We start from the raw sequence: 19,854 nt of genomic DNA, 5'->3' as shown, positions 1-19,854 counted from the left end.
GGAGTGCAGAGAGATGCAGAGTCCTTGTCTACATTTAAGACTGAGATTGATAGATCCTTGACTAGCAGGGGAATCAAGGGCTATGGAGAATAATGCAGGAAAGTGGATATTAAAAATGTTGGTCAGCCATGTTCCTATTGAATGGTGGAGCAGGCTCAAGGGGCCGAATGGCCTACTCCTGTCCCTACTTCTTATGGTCTCTTCTGTGTTCTGCAGTGATGCTCTTCATTAACTAAAACCAATGTGTGTTAGCAACTTAGAGTAAGATTCATTCTGCAAGCAACCTGGATGTGCTTGATGCTGGTCAGCCCTGATCTTAACCCAAACCATTCTGATGAGTATGGAGAAAGTCAAAGGTTTTGGGCCAGGAACTTATTTTGCTGCCTGCTCAACTATACCCTACTGACTTCAAAACAGAGCTCTGATCCAAACCCACCCCGTTGAACTCGCTAAGTTAAAATCAAAGGGTTGGGTTCCAACACAGAATTCATCACCACCAACATTGTTTGCCTTGACTTCACGATCTCATTGACTAATAGAGCAGACTTGATGGGCTGAATGGCCTATTGCTGCTTCTATGTCTTATGTTGGATATCTGAACCCCAGAACACTGCCATGAGGGTATAAGCAGCACAGTTGAAAAAGCCTCATTGTCCTCAAGACGTAAGTATTGTAAGCTTAATGGTATAGTATGACATTTATTCAATAAACTGTTAACAAAGAATTGGCCACCATTGTACTGGGCAACAGATGCTGCCCTCACCTATAACTCAAGAAACAATTTTAAAAATTACTCAGAAATAAAGGCAAAGTAAACTGGATCAATAATAATTTATTTTTATTAATACATCAACATGTCTTCACAATTTCAAGGAATGTTTATTAATCAGAATGTGCTGTGTAAATTATAAATCAGGAGCTGGAAGGCAGCTTATCCAAATTTGGTTAATACCTCACAATGCTATCCCACTCTTACTCACAGCCCCTTTCCAGATAGTAAAGTTCGCCATTCACTGAGAACAGCTATCAGATCTTCACATTGCTACTTGAGAAATAATTTTCTGCCTGTCTCCCCCCCCACTCTCCCCAACTTCAACCTCCAAAGGCTGGTCTCCAGTTCTCTGCGCATCAAAAGGCCTCCTGCACATTGTTCAAGTGATCGTCCTTTGTCTGCAAGCCTAGACAGTGAGTGTTGACTGGCTGACAAAACTGAGCCTATGACCCCTCACCAATGCATACATGTATCCTTAAAGCAAAATCATCACATGATAGAGGGTGTGGGTTTGTATTGTCTTCATGGCTCAGGGCTGCAATTGCCCAGTGGCTCAGTGTGAGACAGAAAAACTGTTCGCCTGCTGTGACATTGCAAGAACTTTATGTTTCACGATCCTAATTGGAAAATAAACTTCTGGATGTGAACTCAGATTGCCCTTGCACTTAATCAGATGATGAAAAACATTCAAGTTCTTCAAAAGTTGTGACAGAAAAGAGGGACTAAGTCTTTTGAGATGCTGGTGGTCATTTTGAGAACTTTTCACCGCTTTGCCCCAATATTCAATATTCAAAAGTTAAAAGCTCTTCAATGAAGGATAAATTCACTCAGATAATAAAGCAACCTACATCAACAGAGCTGGCAAATGCGATAGATGCTTCAAAGATAGTGATACCAGCAAATGTTATTCACATGCACTCCATGGCCACGAGTTTGTTTATTACAATCTCCTTTATTTTGATCCCTGCCCCCATAGGACACAGAGTGGCCTCAAGACATATGAAATGATCTACTCTTAAACATCTGTCAACATAGCTCCAAAGTTCTCCCCTAAGATGGTACACCCCCCAAATAAACTTGGAACACCACCACATGAAGTGGGATTCCACTACCATCACCCTCCCCCCTCCCCCAACTCCAGGTCACCAACTTCCTCACTTGGAATTCTATCACCATTCATTCGCTATCACTACATTAAAATCCAAGACGACCTTCTCCACTAGCATACCCAATCAGTTCCTAACACTGAGTTATTGGGGTTGCCATCCATACAATCTGCGGCAAATCAGTTGCTTGTTTTCTTACTCATTCTAAGCACTTCATTAAATTGATGCAATTGTTTTTCTTCAGGAATAATGGGTGCTGTTTGAGTTGTGCCCATTTGTGAAATACTGATGCCTGAATAAAAGCAATGGCTTCACTTCTAACATTAAGATATAAATTCTTCACCTGCTGCTATTAGTGTGATTCATGTCAATTCCAGCATCAGGCCTTACAGGGAGGCACTCAGCCAATCAATAAAAAGTGTTTAAAACTTGTCCTTGATAGTAGGAACTGCAGATGCTGGAGAATCTGAGATAACAAGGTGTAGAGCTGGATGAACACAGCAGGCCAAGCAGCATCAGAGGAGCAGGAAGGCTGACTTTTTGGGCCTAGACCCTTCATCCAGCTCTACACCTTGTTATCTCTAAAACTTGTCCTTAGCTTCTTTTAAAATTATTGTTTTTTTTTCCAAAAAAGGAGTCCTGGCTGAAATGCTCACTCCCAAAATTGAGATGACACTAAATTGATTAACAATGCTTGTTATAGTTCCTTGTGGTTTGAAACTAGAAAAAAAATCATTTAACTTCCTTTCCCTTCGAGATCTCGGGAGGGTGATATGGTCCACGGTTCAGTTGTACGCTTCCAGTGTAGCAAGGATGCTGCTTCAGGATCTCTTCTCCTTAGCCTCCTCTGTTGCTGATCTCGCATCAGCACCATCTACAGATTCCCTCTCAAACAACAAGACAGCAGTCATTGCACCTGGAGGAATAGGGAAGGGACAAAATAGTAGCCAATGAGACAAGACCACACAACTTGCATGCCCAAAGATTGCTAAAGGTAGCAGGGCAGAGGGATAAATTGGTTAAGGCAGCATACGTGATACAGTCATTTATTAGGTGCAGCGTAAGTAGGGAACTCACATTCGAACACTAATGTATAAACATTAGTAAGGCCACAGCCAAAGCACTGTGTACAGTTCCGGTCACCACATTATGGGAACAATATGATTGCATGAGAGAGGGTACTCAGGAGATTGATGTTGCCAGGAATTCAGAATTTTAGCTGAGAAAAAACTGGGACAAAACCAGAAATTGCTGATGGAACTCAGCAGGTCTGGCATCATCTGTGGAGAGAAAGTCGAGTTAATGTTGAGTCCAGTGACTTTTTTGTTTGTTCTTTGTTTTATTTCATATAGACTGGGGTTGCTTTCTTTGGAGAAGTGGCTTATCTGAGATTTAATTAAGTATATAACATTACAAGGAATGCAGATACTGTGGAAAGGTCAGTCCCATTTTCTTTCACCAAAAAAGATCAAGAATTTGGGGGGCACAGATTTACAGTAATTGGTAGGATTGCAGGTGAGTGGAGTATTTGCCATCCCCCTCCCAACACAAGCTGCTGGTGTCAAGAACTCACTGCCTGATAGAGTGGGGAGGCAGAAAGCCTCAATACCACTGCAAAATATTTGGTATGCACTTGAAGGGCAATCACCCACATGGTTACAGACAAAATTGGAAACTGGGATTAAACTGGATAGCTTTTATGTCTGGTACAGATACAATGGATGAAATTACTTCCTTCAGTGCTATAATCTTACTGTTAACCTATGAAGATTCAGTCCCTAATCAGTGATCTCCAACATTTTCAAAGCACAAGATCACTTTCTAAATTTAAGTCTCAGGACTTACTTCAATGAAAATCTAAAATAAACAGTCTGTCTATTTTTAATGACATATAAACCTTAAGTCAAGGATATATAATTACATATTTTGTCTTCTAGTCACCTCTAAGTCAGTGTGACACCTGTGGCTGCACATTATCTGCCATTCCCTTGAAGTCAGAATTGTCATCTTTGGACCGAGATTCTGCTCGTCTTGCTACTATGGAAACACCAAGGGGCATGTTCTGGATTGCTGTTATTATTTATTTGTTCTTAAAAATCGTTGAATAAAGAATCAGCGGTCACAGTCGTTGCTTCTTTAGCACTTTGCCATCTGTGAATGATTTATTTTGTTATGCCAGAGATTTTATAGTGCTGAACTTTTTAAACTTATTTCTTTACTTTTCTATTTCTGTAACTAAGATTTTGTACCTAGGTACTTTATTCTTAAGATGGCGCAGTGTGGTGACATTATACACTTTTCACTGTACTCCTGTACCCCGTACTTGAGTACACGTGACAATAAAATCAAATCTAAATCTAAAAAAATCTAAAGGTGGCAAACGTAAAATGATGCTTCAGTGCAGGTCCTATCTTATAGTGCTGACTGTTCAGCTTTCAAAGCACCCTTTAGTTTGTCAACTTTGTACGAAGCATGCTGTTTGAGGGAAGTTGTCCTCAAATTTACTAGTGCATTGTTACGTGGTATTGTGCCACATTCCCCTTTTTACTTATCAACGTACTTTGGTACAAGCCAGATCTTATCTTTCACAGCTGTATTTTATCATTTACGAGGAAGTCGTATGTTTTCGGTTTTGTATTAGATGGTTTGGGTTCATCACTCATTATCATCTCTAGCCAGGGATGAATTTTTTAGCTGAAATAAAAACTAAACCACTTGCCTACAACTGGGAACACATCTTGGGTTAGAAATGTGCACTATGCCTGATAAACAACCAAATGTAAAGGCTTTCTTTTAAACCATGTTTTATAGCACGTTCACATTGACTTGGCATGGCATGCTTTACCACTGAGGTGCGATAGTTAAACTGAAATAAATGGTATTTATTTGGTTTAACAATAATGCCATCACTAAAGTCTGTTGCATTTGTTCCCATGTGAGCTAGCCTTAAAATCACAATTTTTTTTCTATTCTGAACTTGCAACCACTCAAGTGCTGCTTGAAATGTAGGTATGGAGGCTGTTTCAAATTTGTAAGAGTGTAGTGATTCTGGCTGGGCCTGAATGAAGCAACAGTGAGCAGGCTATTGGGGTTAGTACACACTCTGGAACAGTGTGACTTGAACTGGGTGTCCTGGCTCACAGATAGGGACACTACCACTGTACGACTAGACCTCCGCCTATTGGCAAGTTGAAAATGACTTTTAAATATTGATCACCGCAGGAATGACTGAAAGGAAGCTGATTAAATGACAAGTGCCTCAGAGGAGAGATGGCAGTCTGCCACATGGATGGATAGATGTCTGTATTACAAAACACCCCTTGAGCTCTTCCCATCATATGGCAGGTGGGTGGGTTGCCAATTTATCATGTGTACACAGACAATTAAGGGTTGATTGATTAAGGGATCTCCATTCCCAGGGTAAGAAAAGATGGTCAATAAAAACCAACCACGTTCATCTGCACCCACATCTTGCAAAGCTTTTTATTTTAAAACAGTTTCCTTGGAGTGCTTTGTTTCTATGTTAAACATATGTCATTTCAGCATTTAACAACTGTTCTCAAGTCCAATTTCCTTCTGTCAAACCTAAACTGGTTGGAGATAAAAACCATAGCTTGAACAGAATATTTCTGTGCTGTTGATGAACACACGTTTATCAGCTCAATAATATCATTACTGTATCCTTAAGCACAGGAGTGAAAAATACAAGAAATGGGTTCACATTTCCACAGATAACAGTGTGGAGCTGAAGGAACACAGCAGGCTGGGACCCTTCTTCAGTCCCAACCCAAAAAGTCAACTTTCCTGCTCCTCTGATGCTGCCTAGCCTGCTGTGTTCCTCCAGCTCCACACTGTGTTAATTCTGACTCCAGCATCGGCAGTTCTTAATATCTCTGGTTCACATTTCCATCATGCATTTCAAAGATATCCAACAATCAAACAAAAACCACACAGCCCAGCCCAAAAAACAACCAATAAAAAACACAACATTTCCGTTCCCCATGCACGTGTGACAGGGTTAGGGCTAAACCTCAACAGGATGTTGATATGCAGATAAATGGGCAGATGTATGAAGTGATACAAGGAGATACAAGCTAAAACAAAGAGCATGACTCTAAAAGAGGTGCAGAGCAATGAGCCCTGGGGTTATAAATGCACAAATCATTGAAGGTACAAGGACAACTCTTGTGAACAAGAGTTCATAAAGCATTAGGAATCCCAGGCTTGATCATTTGTGGTATAGAGCACAGAAGCAAGGCAGTTATGGTAAACCTGTGTAAGTCACAGTTTGGCCTCAAATGGAATATGGGCAACATGTGAAAGCATTGAATGAGAGTGAGGGTGGGGGGGTGAGGGTGGGGGTGAAGAGAGAGAGATTGAGCAAGAGAGGCATAGAAGTGATTTAGGCGAATGGCTCCAGGACCAAGGGATTGCATTCATATGAATAGATTGGAAGGATTGGTATTGGAATTTTCCTGGGAAAAGAGAAGGTTGAGAGGAGATTTGACAGCAGTGTGCAAACAAAGGGGCCAGAACAAGTAAATAGGGAGAAACCATTCCCATTGGCAGAGATAACAAGAACCAGAGGACACAGATTTAAGGTGTATGGCAAAAGAAGCAATGGGGGCATGGGGACAAAGTTTTTCATGCAGCAAGTGGTTAAGGATCTGGAATATACTGCCCTAGAGTGTGGTGGAGGGAAACTGAGAATTCCAGAAGGAAATTGGATAATTAACTTGAGAGAAAATGTCTGAAGCCCTACAAGGAAAAAGCAAAGGGGTGGTACTGGATGAATGCTGTTGCAGAGCCAGTATGATAAAAAAGCTGAGTGGCCTCCTCCTGCGCTGTCACCATTCTTTGATTCGTGTCTCCTTACCCATCAAGGGTCCAAGCCAGTATACGAAACAGTATTCAGGATATGTACTTCCTTCGCAGTTGAAAGTGATAGAGTAAGCCAGCACTGGGTTAAACACAGCCCCCGTCAGGTCTCCAGCTGTACAACGCAAAAGAGGGAAATCAGTTTTTCCAAAATCGTGCAAAGTGCATCGTGACAATTTCACTGGACTTGTAATGCAGAGGTCTGGGGTAATGACTTTGAGGTGCAAGGTCAAACCCACCATGATGGCTAGGAATAACAATTTAGTTAATTAAATAAACTTAAATAAATGAAGAAAGTAAAGTTTCCAGAACGCAAAAACCATACAGAACAGGAAAAGGCTATTAGGACATAAAAATCCATCCATTTTTGAAAGAACCAAAATAAATCCTCAATCTTTTCTACCCCCAGAAACATTTCAAACGTATCAAACCTGAGGAATTAGGTTATGGTGTAGTGGTAATATCACTGGATTAACAAGCTAGAGGCCCAGGTCTTGGGACATACATTCAAATCCCACATGGCATCTGGACCTGGAAATGAAGGTGACAATGAAATGAAACTATAAATTATCATTTAAAACCCACATGCTTCACTAACATCCCTTTAGTGAAACATACCTGGTATCTATACCTGGCCTACATATGACACTAGATCAGCTGCGACATGGTTTAGTATTAACTGACTTCTGAAATGGTCAAACAAGCGTTCAGTTTGGGAGGGGCAATAAATGTTGACCCACAATCCGTCAAAAAATAATTTTTAAATAATTATCAACTGCTTTCAGAGACAGCAAGAACTGCAGATGCTGGAGTCAGAGATAACACTGTGGAGCTGGAGGAACACAGCAGGCCAGGCAGCATCAGAGGAGCAGATATACTCCCAAACATCCCAGATGTCATCCTATTTCAAGGATCGTATTTTTTCCCCCTCCAGTGATCGAAAATGCCCTCAACTGCATCTCTTGCATTTCCCGCACTTCTGCCCTCACATCCCTCCTCCCATCAAAAACAAAGACAGAATCCCCCTTGTCCTCACATATCACCCCACCAACCTCCTCATCTAGTGTATCATTCTCTGCCACTTCTGCCACCTACAATCTGACCCCACCACCAAAGAGATATTTCCCTCCTGACCCCTATCTGCTTCTTGTAGGGACCGCTCTCTCCATGACTCCCTGGTCATCTCCACACTGCCCACTAACCCCACCGCACTCGGCACCTTTCCCTGTAACCGCAGGAAGTGCTAAACCTACCCCTACACCTCCCCCTCACCTCCATTCAAGGCCTTAAACAAACCTTTCATATCAGACAGAGGTTCAACTGCACATCCATTAACTTGGTCTACTGTATCCACTGCTCCCGATGTGGCCTCCTCTACATTGGTGAAACCAAGCATAGATTTGGAGACTGCTTCGGAGAGCATCTGCGCTCTGTACATGACAAACGACAACATCTTCTAGTCGTCAACCATTTTAACACCCCCTCTCACTCCCTGGGTGCCGTATCCATCCTGGGCCTCCTCCAGTGTCACGATGACACCACCCGAAAACTGGAGGAGCAACACCTCATATTCCACCTTGGGAGCCTCCAGCCCTACGGCCTAAACATAGAATTCACCAGCTTTAAAATCTCCCCACCCCCAGCCTCATCCCACGTCCAACCCTCCCTCTCATCACCGTCTCCTTGACCTGACACAATCTGTCCATCCTCTCTCCCACCTATCCGCCCTACCCATCCCACTGACCAATCCCACCACTCTCTACCTGCAATCACCAATCACCACCCCATCTACCTTCCCCAGCCCCACCCCTCCTCTCTCTATCTTGTCTGCTTTACTATTTTTTCTGGTAATTTATTCACAATACAAGAAAGATAGTTGAAGAAAGAAGTACATAGCAATCGTTCTCATCTATGGAATGCGCCAAAACACTCCACAGGCAATACGTATTTTTGAGTGGAGATAATTTCATGATACAGGAAAATGTTACAGCCTAATAGCACACTGCAAAAATCCTACATGACAATGATCACTCAAGCACTTTTTTTTTTAAGTTACGTCGGTTGAGAAATAAATATTTGCGAGAATTTCTGATACCTTCCTTATTCTTCAAATATCACCAGGTCTGCGAAAAAGTGACAGTCTTGGTTTAATGTCTCATCTGAAAGGTGACACGTATTGAGCATGTGGGGGATTTTTTTTCTGAATTCACTGGTGGAGCATTGGATGTGGACATGGCTATTTGGGTCAGCATTTATTACGCATACCTAGTTATACTTGAGAAGATGGTAATGAGCTGTCTTCTTGGAACTCCTACAGTCCTTCTGCCATTGACAGACCCATAATGCCATTAGAGAGGAAGTTCAAGAATTTGACCCAGATCGACAATACATTTCCAAGTCAGGATGGTGAGTGGCTTTGTGGAGAACTTGGAGAGGTGTTCCTGTGTATCCGTTATCCTTGTCCTTCTAGATGGAAGCAGTTGTCTATTTAGAAGGTGCTGTCTAAGGATTTTTGGTGAATTGGTGCAGTGCATCTTGTAAATTGTCGCATTGCTGCTACTGAATGCTGGTGGTGGAGGGCATGGATGTTTGTGGATGTGGTGCCAATCAAGGAGGCTGCTTTGTTCTGGATGGTGTCAAGCTTATTGAGTTGCACTCATCCAAGCAAGTGGGGAGAATTCCATCATGCTCCTAACTTCTGCCCTTTATATGGTGAATAGGCTTTGGGGAGTCAAGGTGATTTTACTCGCTGCAGCATTTCTAACGTCTGACCTGCTTGCCTGACACTATTTATATGGCTTTTCAGTTCAGTTTCTTGTCAAAGCTAATGGAGGTCTACAAAATTATGACAGGCATAGACAGGTGGATAGTCAGAGGCTTTTTTCCCCAGAGTTGAGTTTCAATTACAAGGGGACACAGGTTCAAGGTGAGAGGGCAAAAGTTTAAGGGAGATGTGCGAGGGAAGGTTTTCACACAGAGCGTGGTAGGAGCCTGGAGTGCATTGCCAGAGGTGGTGGTGGTGGAAGCAGGCACATTGGCAACATCTAAGAGGCATGGGTACGTGAGTAGGGAGGGAATAGAGGAATACGGACCGAATAAGGGCAGGTGGCTTGTTTTTTTGAGTTTAGTTAGGGCGTGCTCATTGGCACAGGCTTGAAGAGCTGTAGGGCCTGTTCCTGTGTCATACTTCTCTTTTGTAACCTCGAGGGTGTTGATAGTTGGAGAATTCAGTGATGGTGATACCATTGAATGTCACGGAATGGTGGTAAGATTGTCTTTTATAGGTGATGATCTATGCCTGGCATTTGCACGGTGTGAATATTACTTGCTACATTTCAGCTCAGACCTGGATATTGTTCAGGTCTTGCTGCATGTGGACATGGACTGCTTCGATATCTGAGTTGGAAATGGTGCTGAACATTATGCAGTCATTGCAGAACATCCCCACTTCTGACCATATGATGGGGGGGAAGGTCATTGATTAAATGATGGTTGGATCAGGGACACCACCCTGAGGAACTCCTGCAGATCTTAAGATATAGGAGCAGAATTAGGCCTATCAAGTCTGCTCCACCATTCAATCATGGCTGATATGTTTCTCAACCTTACTCTCCTGCCTTCTCCCTGTAGCCCTTGATCCCTGACTAATTAAAAACCTATCTCTGTCTTAAATACATTCAATGACTTGGCCTCCAGAGCCTTCTGTGGCAATAAGTTCCACAGATTCACCACCCTCTGGCTCAAAAATTCCTCATTGCAATTCTGAGGGTCATCCTTTAACTCTTAGGCTGTGCCCTCAGGTCCTGTAAGTTTCAAATTACATGCCTCCCTCATCTTTGTAAACTCCATTAAGTATAAATCCAGAGTCCTCAACCGCTTCTCATATAACAAACACTTCCTAAATGCCAACTGAACCTGCATGTTAACCTTAAGAGAATCCTGAACTAGGACTCCTCAGTCCCTTTGTGCTTCAGATTTCCAAAGACAATTTTCTAAATGGTGAAAGGCTACATCTCTGCTCTTCCTAATGTCTGTAATGCTAGGGACGACTGGATGAGACTGAGACACATCATCCACTCTGGGTGAAGATTATTGCAAAAGCTTCAGAGTTATCTTTTGCACTGATGTGCTGGGCATTCCCATCATTGAGGATGGGAATATTTGTGGAGCCTGCATTACAGTGAATGGTAATGCTGTGGAGCTCACTGCCCAAGGACACGAATACACAGAGAGAATGAGACTGACTGGATTGGTCCACGGAGTGGCAGCATGGTTTTGATAGGCCATGGGGCCACTTTCTGTGTTGCTGTGATTCCAGGAGTCTGAAAGCACTGAAAATCTGGGTGTGGGCAGCTGAATTCTCTATTGAACACACTGGTCCAAATGAAAAAGCTGTGAGCCCATTGAATAGCTGGCCAACACTCGCATACGAAGGGCAACTCCTGCATACAAGATGGGAAGAAACTGTCTGGGTTTAAGATGCAAAGCTGCACTTTTCCAAGCCTGCCGAGTGAATCAGCTTCTCACTGGTCCCAAAGATGCAGCTCCATGGTAACACAAGACAGGCAGGTAAACAGAAGCTTGGTTAAATACAGCACAGGAAATTGCAGTACATAGGAAATGTAGGATATTAAAGGGACAACAAGCCCTTAACACATAAACTGACTGGTTTTCAGGAGTAAAACCCGAAACATTAACTGATTTTTTTCTTCACAGATGCTGCCAGACCTGCTGAGCTTTTCCAGCAACTTTTGTTTTTGTTCCTGGTTTCCAGGAGTATTTTTTTAGAATTAGAATCTCTACAGTGTGGAAACAGGCCCTTCGGCCCAACAAGTCCACACCGAACCGCAGAGCATCCCACCCAGATCCATCCCCCATGACCCACCTAATATACACCCTCTACCTCCCTGAACACTACGGGCAATTTAGCATGGCCAATCCGCCTAACCTGCACATCTTTGGACTGTGGGAGGAAACCGGAGCACCCGGAGGAAACCCACACAGACACGAGGAGAATGTGCAAACTCCACACAGACAGTCACCCGAGGCTGGAATCGAACCCAGGTCCCTGGCGCTGTGAGGCAGCAGTGCTAACCACTGTGCCACCGTGTCGCCCGCATTGATTGAATGGACATTCCATCCTCTCAATGCCAATACATCAGTGCACACTCTATCCAATATAAGCTATCACCATGATTAATCACAGCAAGTAGGGCTGAACTCCCCTGCCACCCCTCCATAGTACAGCTGCTACACCAGTTTGCAAAAATCAAATGATTTGTAGATGGCAGAAATTGGGGTTTGGAAGCAATATTAAAAAGGCACAGCCGTCGCTTTCAAAGTGTCAATAATAAAGAAATGCTCATCGTGGTTCCCCTGCCAAATATGTGATGCTGACCAACATAGTTTCAAGTTAGATTCCTTTTACTCAAGTTCTCTACTCAGTGTGTTGATCCCAGCTAATGTTATTACTGGACAAGTCAGACTCCAGACTGAAATCTCATTTGGTAGTTGAAACTTTGTTAGTAGTTTTTTAAAATATGGTCATCTTTCACTGAGACAATCACACAATGCTGCAATGTGGTATTAATAATAAAATAGAAGTTTATTACACAAAAGAAATTAAGATAAAATACAAGATAAAAATCAAACTTTCGGTATAACACAATTTGAAGGATAATGAAACACAGTAAAAGTACAATTCCATCTATCTCACTTTACAGTATTCAAAACCAGAAACAGGTTGAACATGATTTTGTTGTTACTTTGTTTGCTGGAGAACTTTGTAAAAACCTGGGTTTTTTTAAATATGCAATGCCTCACTTCAAGAACATAAGAACTAGGAGCAGGAGTAGGCCGTCTGGCCCTTTGAGCCTGCTCCACCATTCAATAAGATCATGGCTGATCTTTTCGTGGACTCAGGTCCACTTACCCGTGTTCTCACCGTATCCCTTAATTCCTTTATTGTTCAAAAAAAATCTACCATTTTTTTTTAAAAACGTTTACTGAAGTAGCGTCAACTACTTCACTGGGCAAGGAATTCCATAGATTAACAACCCTCTGGGTGAAGAAATTCCTTCTCAATTCAGTCCTAAATCTGCTCCCTCTAATCTTGAGGCTATGCCCTCTTGTCCTAGCTTCACCTGCCAGTGGAAACATCCTCTCTACTTCTATCTTATCTATTCCCTTCATAATTTTATATGTTTCTATAAGATCCCCCCTCAATCTTCTGAATTCCAATGAATATAATCCCAATCTGCTCAGTCTCTCCTCATAAGCCAACCCCCTCAACTCCAGAATCAACCTAGTGAACCTCCTTTGCACTCCCTCCAGTGCCAATACATCCTTTCTCAAGTAAGGAGACCAAAACTGCACACAGTACTCCAGGTGTGGCCTCACCAGCACCTTGCACAGCTGCAACATAACCTCTCTGCTTTTAATTTCAATCCCTTTAGCAATGAAGGACAAAATTCCATTTGCCTTCCTAATTACTTGCTGTACCTGCAGACCTACCTTCTGTGATTCATGCACAAGGACACCCAGGTCCCTCTGCATAGCAGCATGCTGCAACTTTTTACCATTCAAGTAATAATCCTTTTTACTATTACTTCTACTTCTACCAAAATGTATGACTTCACATTTATTTACATTGTATTCCATCTGCCAGACCTTTGCCCACTCACTCAATGTATCTATGTTCCTCTGCAAAGTTTCACAGTCCTCTGCACACTTTGCTCTGCCACTCATCTTAGTGTCATCTGCAAACTTTGACACGCTACACGTGGTCCCCAACTCCAAGTCATCTATATAAATTGTAAATAATTGCGGTCCCAACACCGATCCCTGAGGCACACCACTAGTCACTGACTGCCAGCTGGAATAGCACTCATTTATCCCCACTCTTTGCTTCCTGTTAGTCAACCAATCCTCTATCCAGGCTAATACTTTACCCTTAATGCCATGCATCCTTATCCTATGCAGTAGCCTCTTGTGCGGCATCTTGTCGAAGGCCTTTTGGAAATCTAGGTACACCACGTCCACTAGGTCCCCATTGTCCACCTCGCTCATAATGTCTTCATAGAATTCCAAAAGATTTGTCAAGCATGACCTGCCCTTCATGAACCCATGCTGCGTCTGCCCAATGGGTCAATTTCTATCAAGATGCCTTGCTATTTCTTCCTTGATAATAAACTCAAGCATCTTTCCCACTACAGAGGTTAAGCTAACCGGTCTATAATTCGCCATCTTTTGTCTACTTCCCTTTTTAAACAGTGGCGTCACATTTGCTGTTTTCCAATCTGCTGGGACTGTCCCAGAGTCCAGCGAATTTTGGAAAATTACTGCCAGTGCACCTGCTATTTCTCCCGCCATCTCTTTTAGTACCCTGGGATGCTTCGCCAGAACTTCTGAAGAAATACCCTTTTCTATCGCATCTGTAAGTTTGACTTTACCACTTCTTTCAATTTGCAGTCTTGGAGTTTGGTAGCCTTTTTCTTGATTAGTCACACAATTGAGCTTAGACATTCTCAACTTCAAATAACCCTTTCAGGGTTCTCATCAAACACTTCTGGTCTGGAGCTTTCAACTAAATCCTTTGCACTCTGGTAACCTATTAACTGATCTGAACTGACTCCTTTCTCTGGGATAAACTGTTTCTCACATCTAACTTTAACCAGGACTTTATAGAACATAGAACAGTACAGCACAGTACAGGCCCTTCGGCCCACGATGTTGTGCCGACCTATTATCCTACTAAGATCAAACTACCCTGCATACCCTACATTTTACTATCCTCCATGTACCTATCCAAGAGTCGCTTAAAAGTCTCTAAAGTATCTGACTCCACTACCACTGCCGGCAGCCCATTCCACAAGCCCACCACTCTGTGTAAAGAACCTACCTCTGACATCTCTCCTACACCTTCCTCCAATCACCTTAAAATTATGCCCCCTCGTAATAGTCACTTCCGCCTGGGAAAAAGTCTCTGGCTATCCACTCTATCTATGCCTCTCATCATCTTGTACACCTCTGTCAAGTCATCTCTCGTCCTTCTTCGCTCCAATGAAAAAAAGCCCTCGCTCCCTCAACCTTTCCTCATAAGACCTGCCCTTAGCAAACAGAAAGCTAAAGCTTTCCAAGCTATGTCTTTTTTTTCCTCCCCCCTCTAAGCAAAAGCAATCCTGCCTCTTCTGAACATAAAGCAAATTAATGATTTCCAATTATTATTCTATACAATCCTAAAACACACTCAATGAAATCACATTCCCATTATCACTCCGGGGCTCTCTCTCAGACAGACAGACAGACAGACAGACACACACACACGTTTGAAAAAAAATATGCCTCCCGAAATACTGACAATTATTAAATATCTAACACACATAGACCAAAAACCCCACATGCCACTAGTTCAAACATCCAAACTCTAAAATAAATTGGGGAATTCCAGAACTAGGTATCACAGTCTAAGAATAAGGGGTAAGCCATTCGGCACGGAGACAAGGAAGAATTTCTTCACTCAAACTTGTGAACCTGTGGAATTCTCTACCACAGTTAAGTTGTCAGGGCCAGTTCGTTAGATGTATTCAAGAGAGAGCTGGAAATGGCCCTTCTGGCTGAAGGGATCAAGGAGTATGGAAAGAAAGCGGGAATGGGATACTGAAATTGAATGATCAACCATGATCATATTGAATGGCGGTGCAGGCTTGAAGGGCCAAATGGCCGATATTTTCTAAGTTTCTAAATTTAGTGTGTATAATATAGATAAAAAATCTCACATGGGTTAGTTCATTACAATGGCTAGGCACTGTTTGGGTGCAGAAACTGGGATGCTGAAGGGAAAATCTGGAAAGATGACAGGAACAGGTGGGTAACGATGTTCAACAGAGAAGATCAGCAAATGTCAACTTATGGATGAAGAGTGAAGCACCAAGAAGGAGAACAATACTGCAGGTCAGAGTGCCGAGGGTCAGAGTCAGCCTACCATCTTGTAGGAGACCGTGTGGCATTAGCATAATGTAGCAATCTTCCATAAAGTCTGGTGCAGTTTACACTTTCAACTGAAGTGGTCAGGCTTTGCATTGCTCTCTCAACTGTGATTCAGACAACATTTCCTATTTTGTGGTGAGACCAAGGCAGGGGGCCATCAATAAAATGATTTCAAATAAGAGGACACGGAATTAAAGCATTTGACAAGAGTAGCAAAAGCAGTATGAGAAAAACCTTTTCATGCAGTGAGTGGTTAGGCTCTGGAATCTACTGCCTGGATGCTTGTTAGAGGTACTTAAAAGATAATTAAACAGTTATTGGAAAACCAATGTGCCTAAGTGGAGAAGGCAGAAGAATGACACAAGGTGAGATGCTCGTTAGAGAGGATGGCACAATGGACTGAATGGTCTTTTCTGTAAAGTACATTGTTCTATGTTAAGATAGTCATCAATAAACTAATTGGAGAATTCAGGAGTAACTTTGATACCTGGAGAGAAGTGTGAATGTGGAACTTGATACCACAGGGAACAGGTGAGATTAACAGCATTTAAGGGGAAGCTGGATAAACACAAGAGAGAAAGGAACAAAAGGATTTGCTAATAAATTGAGGAAGAGGTGTGGGGGTATAATGACCGGCATTGACCTTATTGGTTATGCTGTATACCTATTGTGTACTCTCCATACCTCTGAGTGCTGGGCATAACAAGGGCCAAACTCACGTTTACCCTCAAAACCTCAAATGTGCACAAAATATTACTTGCTGCAACAATGTCTAGCAAATAGAGCAGCCACAACTCAAGCTGCTCCAAGAGATAACAAGGTATAGAGCTGGATGAACACAGCAGGCCAAGCAGCATCAGAGGAGCAGGAAAGCTGACATTTCAGGTCTGGACCTTTCTTCAGAAAAAAAACAAAAAAAGCTGCTCCAAGATTCCTGAGAGGATCTAGTTCAGCAGCCACACACTTCATGCATGCAAATGCTCTGGCTGTTCTAATGAACGCTGACAGCTCTGCACTGAATCAGTTCCTTTTGATTTGAAATGTACAAGACAGAGCTCAGATGAGACATTAAACCACAGGCCCCTTCTACCCTTGCAGGAGGGCAAACTGCAACTCTACTTTTTAAAGAGCAAGGGAGCATTCCCTAGTTTCCTGGCCAAAGTTTATTACTCAGCTAACGTCACTTAAAAGAGATTATCTGGTTATTTACACATTGTTGTTTATGGGAGCTTGCTGCGTCTATATTTGTTTTCCCCCTACAACAGTGGCTTCAATTAAAAAATGTTCATTGACTGTAAAAGAGACTTGAGATATATGAGATAATGAAAGACACCATAAAATGTCAAATCTATTTTCCTTTATTAATTCTGTCTCCAACAATCTTTCAAAATATATCCTATTCCATTAACCTTCAATACACAGCCATTGGTTTCACAGTGGGAAAGCAGCTGCATGTGCATGCATCTGGGACCTCTAACATTCACCATTCACGACATCAATATTTGTTTGAGGAAGTGGGTTAACTCAGTAGGCTGGATGGTTGGTGTGCAATACAAAGTGATACAACAACGTGGGTTCAGCTCCTGCACTGGCTGAGGTTGTCATGAAGGACTTCCTTCTCAACCTCTCCCCTCACCTGAGGTGTGGTGACCTGCTGGTTAAAACACCAACAGTTCTCTCTTGTTCTCTTAAGACAGAACAACCAGGACAATGGTGACCTTATATTTTACTTCATAAGTGTTCAAACCTTCAGGGGTGGAGGCTGAATTAAAAATTTACTCAGGAATGAGTAGATTAGTAACAGAACATTCTATAAACTAGACTTTAGTCTTTCAACAAAGTATACCTTTAATCTCACACAGTAATAGACTGCTGTTAACCGAGGCATTTTCCCTTAATCGTTTAACTTGTTTTTGAAAGGGTAGCAGATGATACTTTTTAACACAAGAAATAATTTTTAACAGCAATGATCTTCAGCTTCACAAACTATAATTTTCTCTTTTACAAATACACATATTACAACCTTCCTTTTTTTGGGGAACTGAAGGTATAAACTTCATTGATAAATTCATTTTGTACTAAAGGTTACAGAACCAATGCAAATAGATGGAATTGAGATATAAATCAGTCATCATCTCCTCCTGCTCTGCAACAATTCTATAATTTGAATGCACTTTCTTTCTTGATTGGGTCCAGTTCTGAATTGCTCTGAAGTTGAATGGCTTGCCAGCCGCTGGCACAAATTGCTGCACCTACTCGGGACAAATCACTGATAGTGGGGCAACTGCAGGCCATGCCAGCAATGCACACTTCTGTCCTCAGACCCTATCAACAAAAAGATATTTCTTTCCCCACCCCTGTCCGCTTTCTGCAGGGACCATTCATTCTGCAACTCCCTCGTCAGCTCTACACTCCCCACCAACTTCACCAACACACCCGGTACCTTTCCCTGCAACCACAAGAGGTGCAACACCTGCTCCTACAACTCTCCTCTCACCTCTGTCCAAGGCCCCAAATAACCCTTCCAGATCTGGCAGAGATTCACCTGCACTTCACCCAACCTGATTTTTTGTATCTGCTGCTCCCGATGTGGTCTCCTTTATATCGCGGAGACCAAACACAGACTTGGGGACCAGTTCGCGGAGCATCTGTGCTCTGTATGCGCCAACCAACCTGACTTTCCGGTTGCCATCTGTTTTAATTCTCACTCCCACTCCCCTGGTGACATGTCCATCCTTGGCCTCCTCCACTATCAGAGTGAGGCCAAACATAAACTGCGGAAACAACACCTGATATTTTGCCTTGAGAACTTACAGCCCAATGGCCTCAATATTGATTTCACCAGCTTCAAAATCCCTCCACCCCCAGCCTCAGCCCATGTTCAGTCCTCCCTCTCCTCCTCATCCCCCTGACTGGACCTAACCTGTCCATCTTCCTACTCACCTGTTTGCTTCACCTCTCCAACCGCAATAACTCCCTACCTGCATCCACCTATCACCATCCCCCACCTACCCTTCGCCCAGCCCCACCCCTCTGCCTCTATTTACTTCTGGGCTCCCCTTCCCCTCACCAGTCCTCAAGAAGGGTTTTGGCCCAAAACGTTAACGTTCTTATTCCTCAGATGCTGTCTGACCTGCTGTGCTTTTCCAGCTTCTATTGACAGTGACATGAGTTGGGGAAGACAGCGATCAGTTACATGATGCGCGGGTTTTGTACTGTACCCACCTGCAAACACGAGGAATGTGATCAATGCAGCCACCACATGGATCTTGTGCCTCTGCTTCAGCAAGTGAAATCTGAAGAGTGCAGCCCTCAGAGTGAAGGCGCAGGTGAACTCGGTAACCAGCCCGTTTTCAGCAGTGGTGTTCAGTGTTGAGGTACATTTGTACTGGCGCTGGTGGTGATACCAGTGCAGGTCCGACATGTCCAGGGCCCACACCAATTCCATGAGCTGGCGAGCCACAGATGCTGCAGCGAGCTGTGCCAACACCTTGGCGGCCGCTATCTGCCCGTTGCTCTGTCCACAGAGGTAGTGCTCAAGGCAGCTCACCGGGTTGCAGGTGGCGCTGCCGAAGGTGCTGACGTGGATGAGGGTGGCGAGGTAAGTGAGGGTGAGCGCTGGAATCAAACCCAGCAGGCCAGAACTCCCCAGCAGCCGCAGCTCGTGTGTGCAGATGCACAGCTGCAGGGTGGAGAAGAGTTCCACTACCACCTCGAGGTTAGGGGGCTCAGAGTGTGGGCTGCGGCTCAGATTTCCCTTTGAGCGCCCCCGCCAGGGCCACAGCAGCTCCTTGGCTATACGGCGCAGCACCTCACACACCGTCACGGCGCCAGCCAGGACACTGATCGAAACCAGAACATTCTCCATTGCCTGCCACTGCCAGATTTCCCTTAGGGGGTGGTCCGGCAGACTTGGGGGGTTGGGCAGACCATGGGCTGGCAAACTGGGTTGGGTGAATCTACAAGGCAAGCCTAGATTCAGTTTTGTGGGTAAATGAGCTGGAACGAACTGGCAGGACAAAGGTAAGCGAGGAGAAATGCGTGTGGAGGAGTGGGGAATGTTCTGGCTGAAGATTAGTAGCAGGGTGGAGAATCACTGGGGTGGGGGGG

At 43.4% G+C, this 19,854-nt stretch overlaps 1 protein-coding gene across 3 annotated transcripts; it reads right to left on the bottom strand.

The window, feature by feature from the left end:
* Positions 1–2,411: 2,411 nt before the first annotated feature.
* aqp11 (aquaporin 11) lies at positions 2,412–19,832 on the bottom strand. 3 transcript variants are annotated; one of them, XM_020529003.2, is made up of 3 exons: positions 18,970–19,832; positions 6,755–6,871; positions 2,412–2,794 (listed from the first exon to the last, which is right to left on the bottom strand). In XM_020529003.2, exons 1-3 carry the CDS (start codon positions 19,610–19,612, stop codon positions 2,700–2,702), a joined length of 855 nt encoding a protein of 284 aa, XP_020384592.1. In that variant the 5' UTR covers positions 19,613–19,832; the 3' UTR covers positions 2,412–2,699. The 3 variants fall into 3 exon arrangements, with proteins under 3 accessions (XP_020384592.1, XP_048453618.1, XP_048453619.1); XM_048597662.1 differs by lacking the exon at positions 2,412–2,794 and adding an exon at positions 7,188–7,287 and having other exon boundaries at positions 6,758–6,871; XM_048597661.1 differs by lacking the exon at positions 6,755–6,871.
* Positions 19,833–19,854: the final 22 nt, after the last annotated feature.

Source organism: Rhincodon typus, chromosome 6, assembly GCF_021869965.1.
Source record: "Rhincodon typus isolate 14 chromosome 6, sRhiTyp1.1, whole genome shotgun sequence".
Taxonomy (NCBI): Eukaryota; Metazoa; Chordata; class Chondrichthyes; order Orectolobiformes; family Rhincodontidae; genus Rhincodon; species Rhincodon typus.
This window is presented reverse-complemented; position numbering and strand designations above follow the sequence as displayed.

Excerpts from the sequence above, each read along its gene's own strand:
- aqp11 (XM_020529003.2), bottom strand. The coding sequence starts at position 19,612 with ATGGAGAATGTTCTGGTTTCGATCAGTGTCCTGGCTGGCGCCGTGACG. Across the intron at positions 6,872-18,969 it reads CACATTCCTCGTGTTTGCAG|CTGGAGACCTGACGGGGGCT; the intron begins GTGGGTACAGTA and ends TGCGTTGTACAG. Across the intron at positions 2,795-6,754 it reads CTGGCTTGGACCCTTGATGG|GTGCAATGACTGCTGTCTTG; the intron begins GTAAGGAGACAC and ends CTATTCCTCCAG.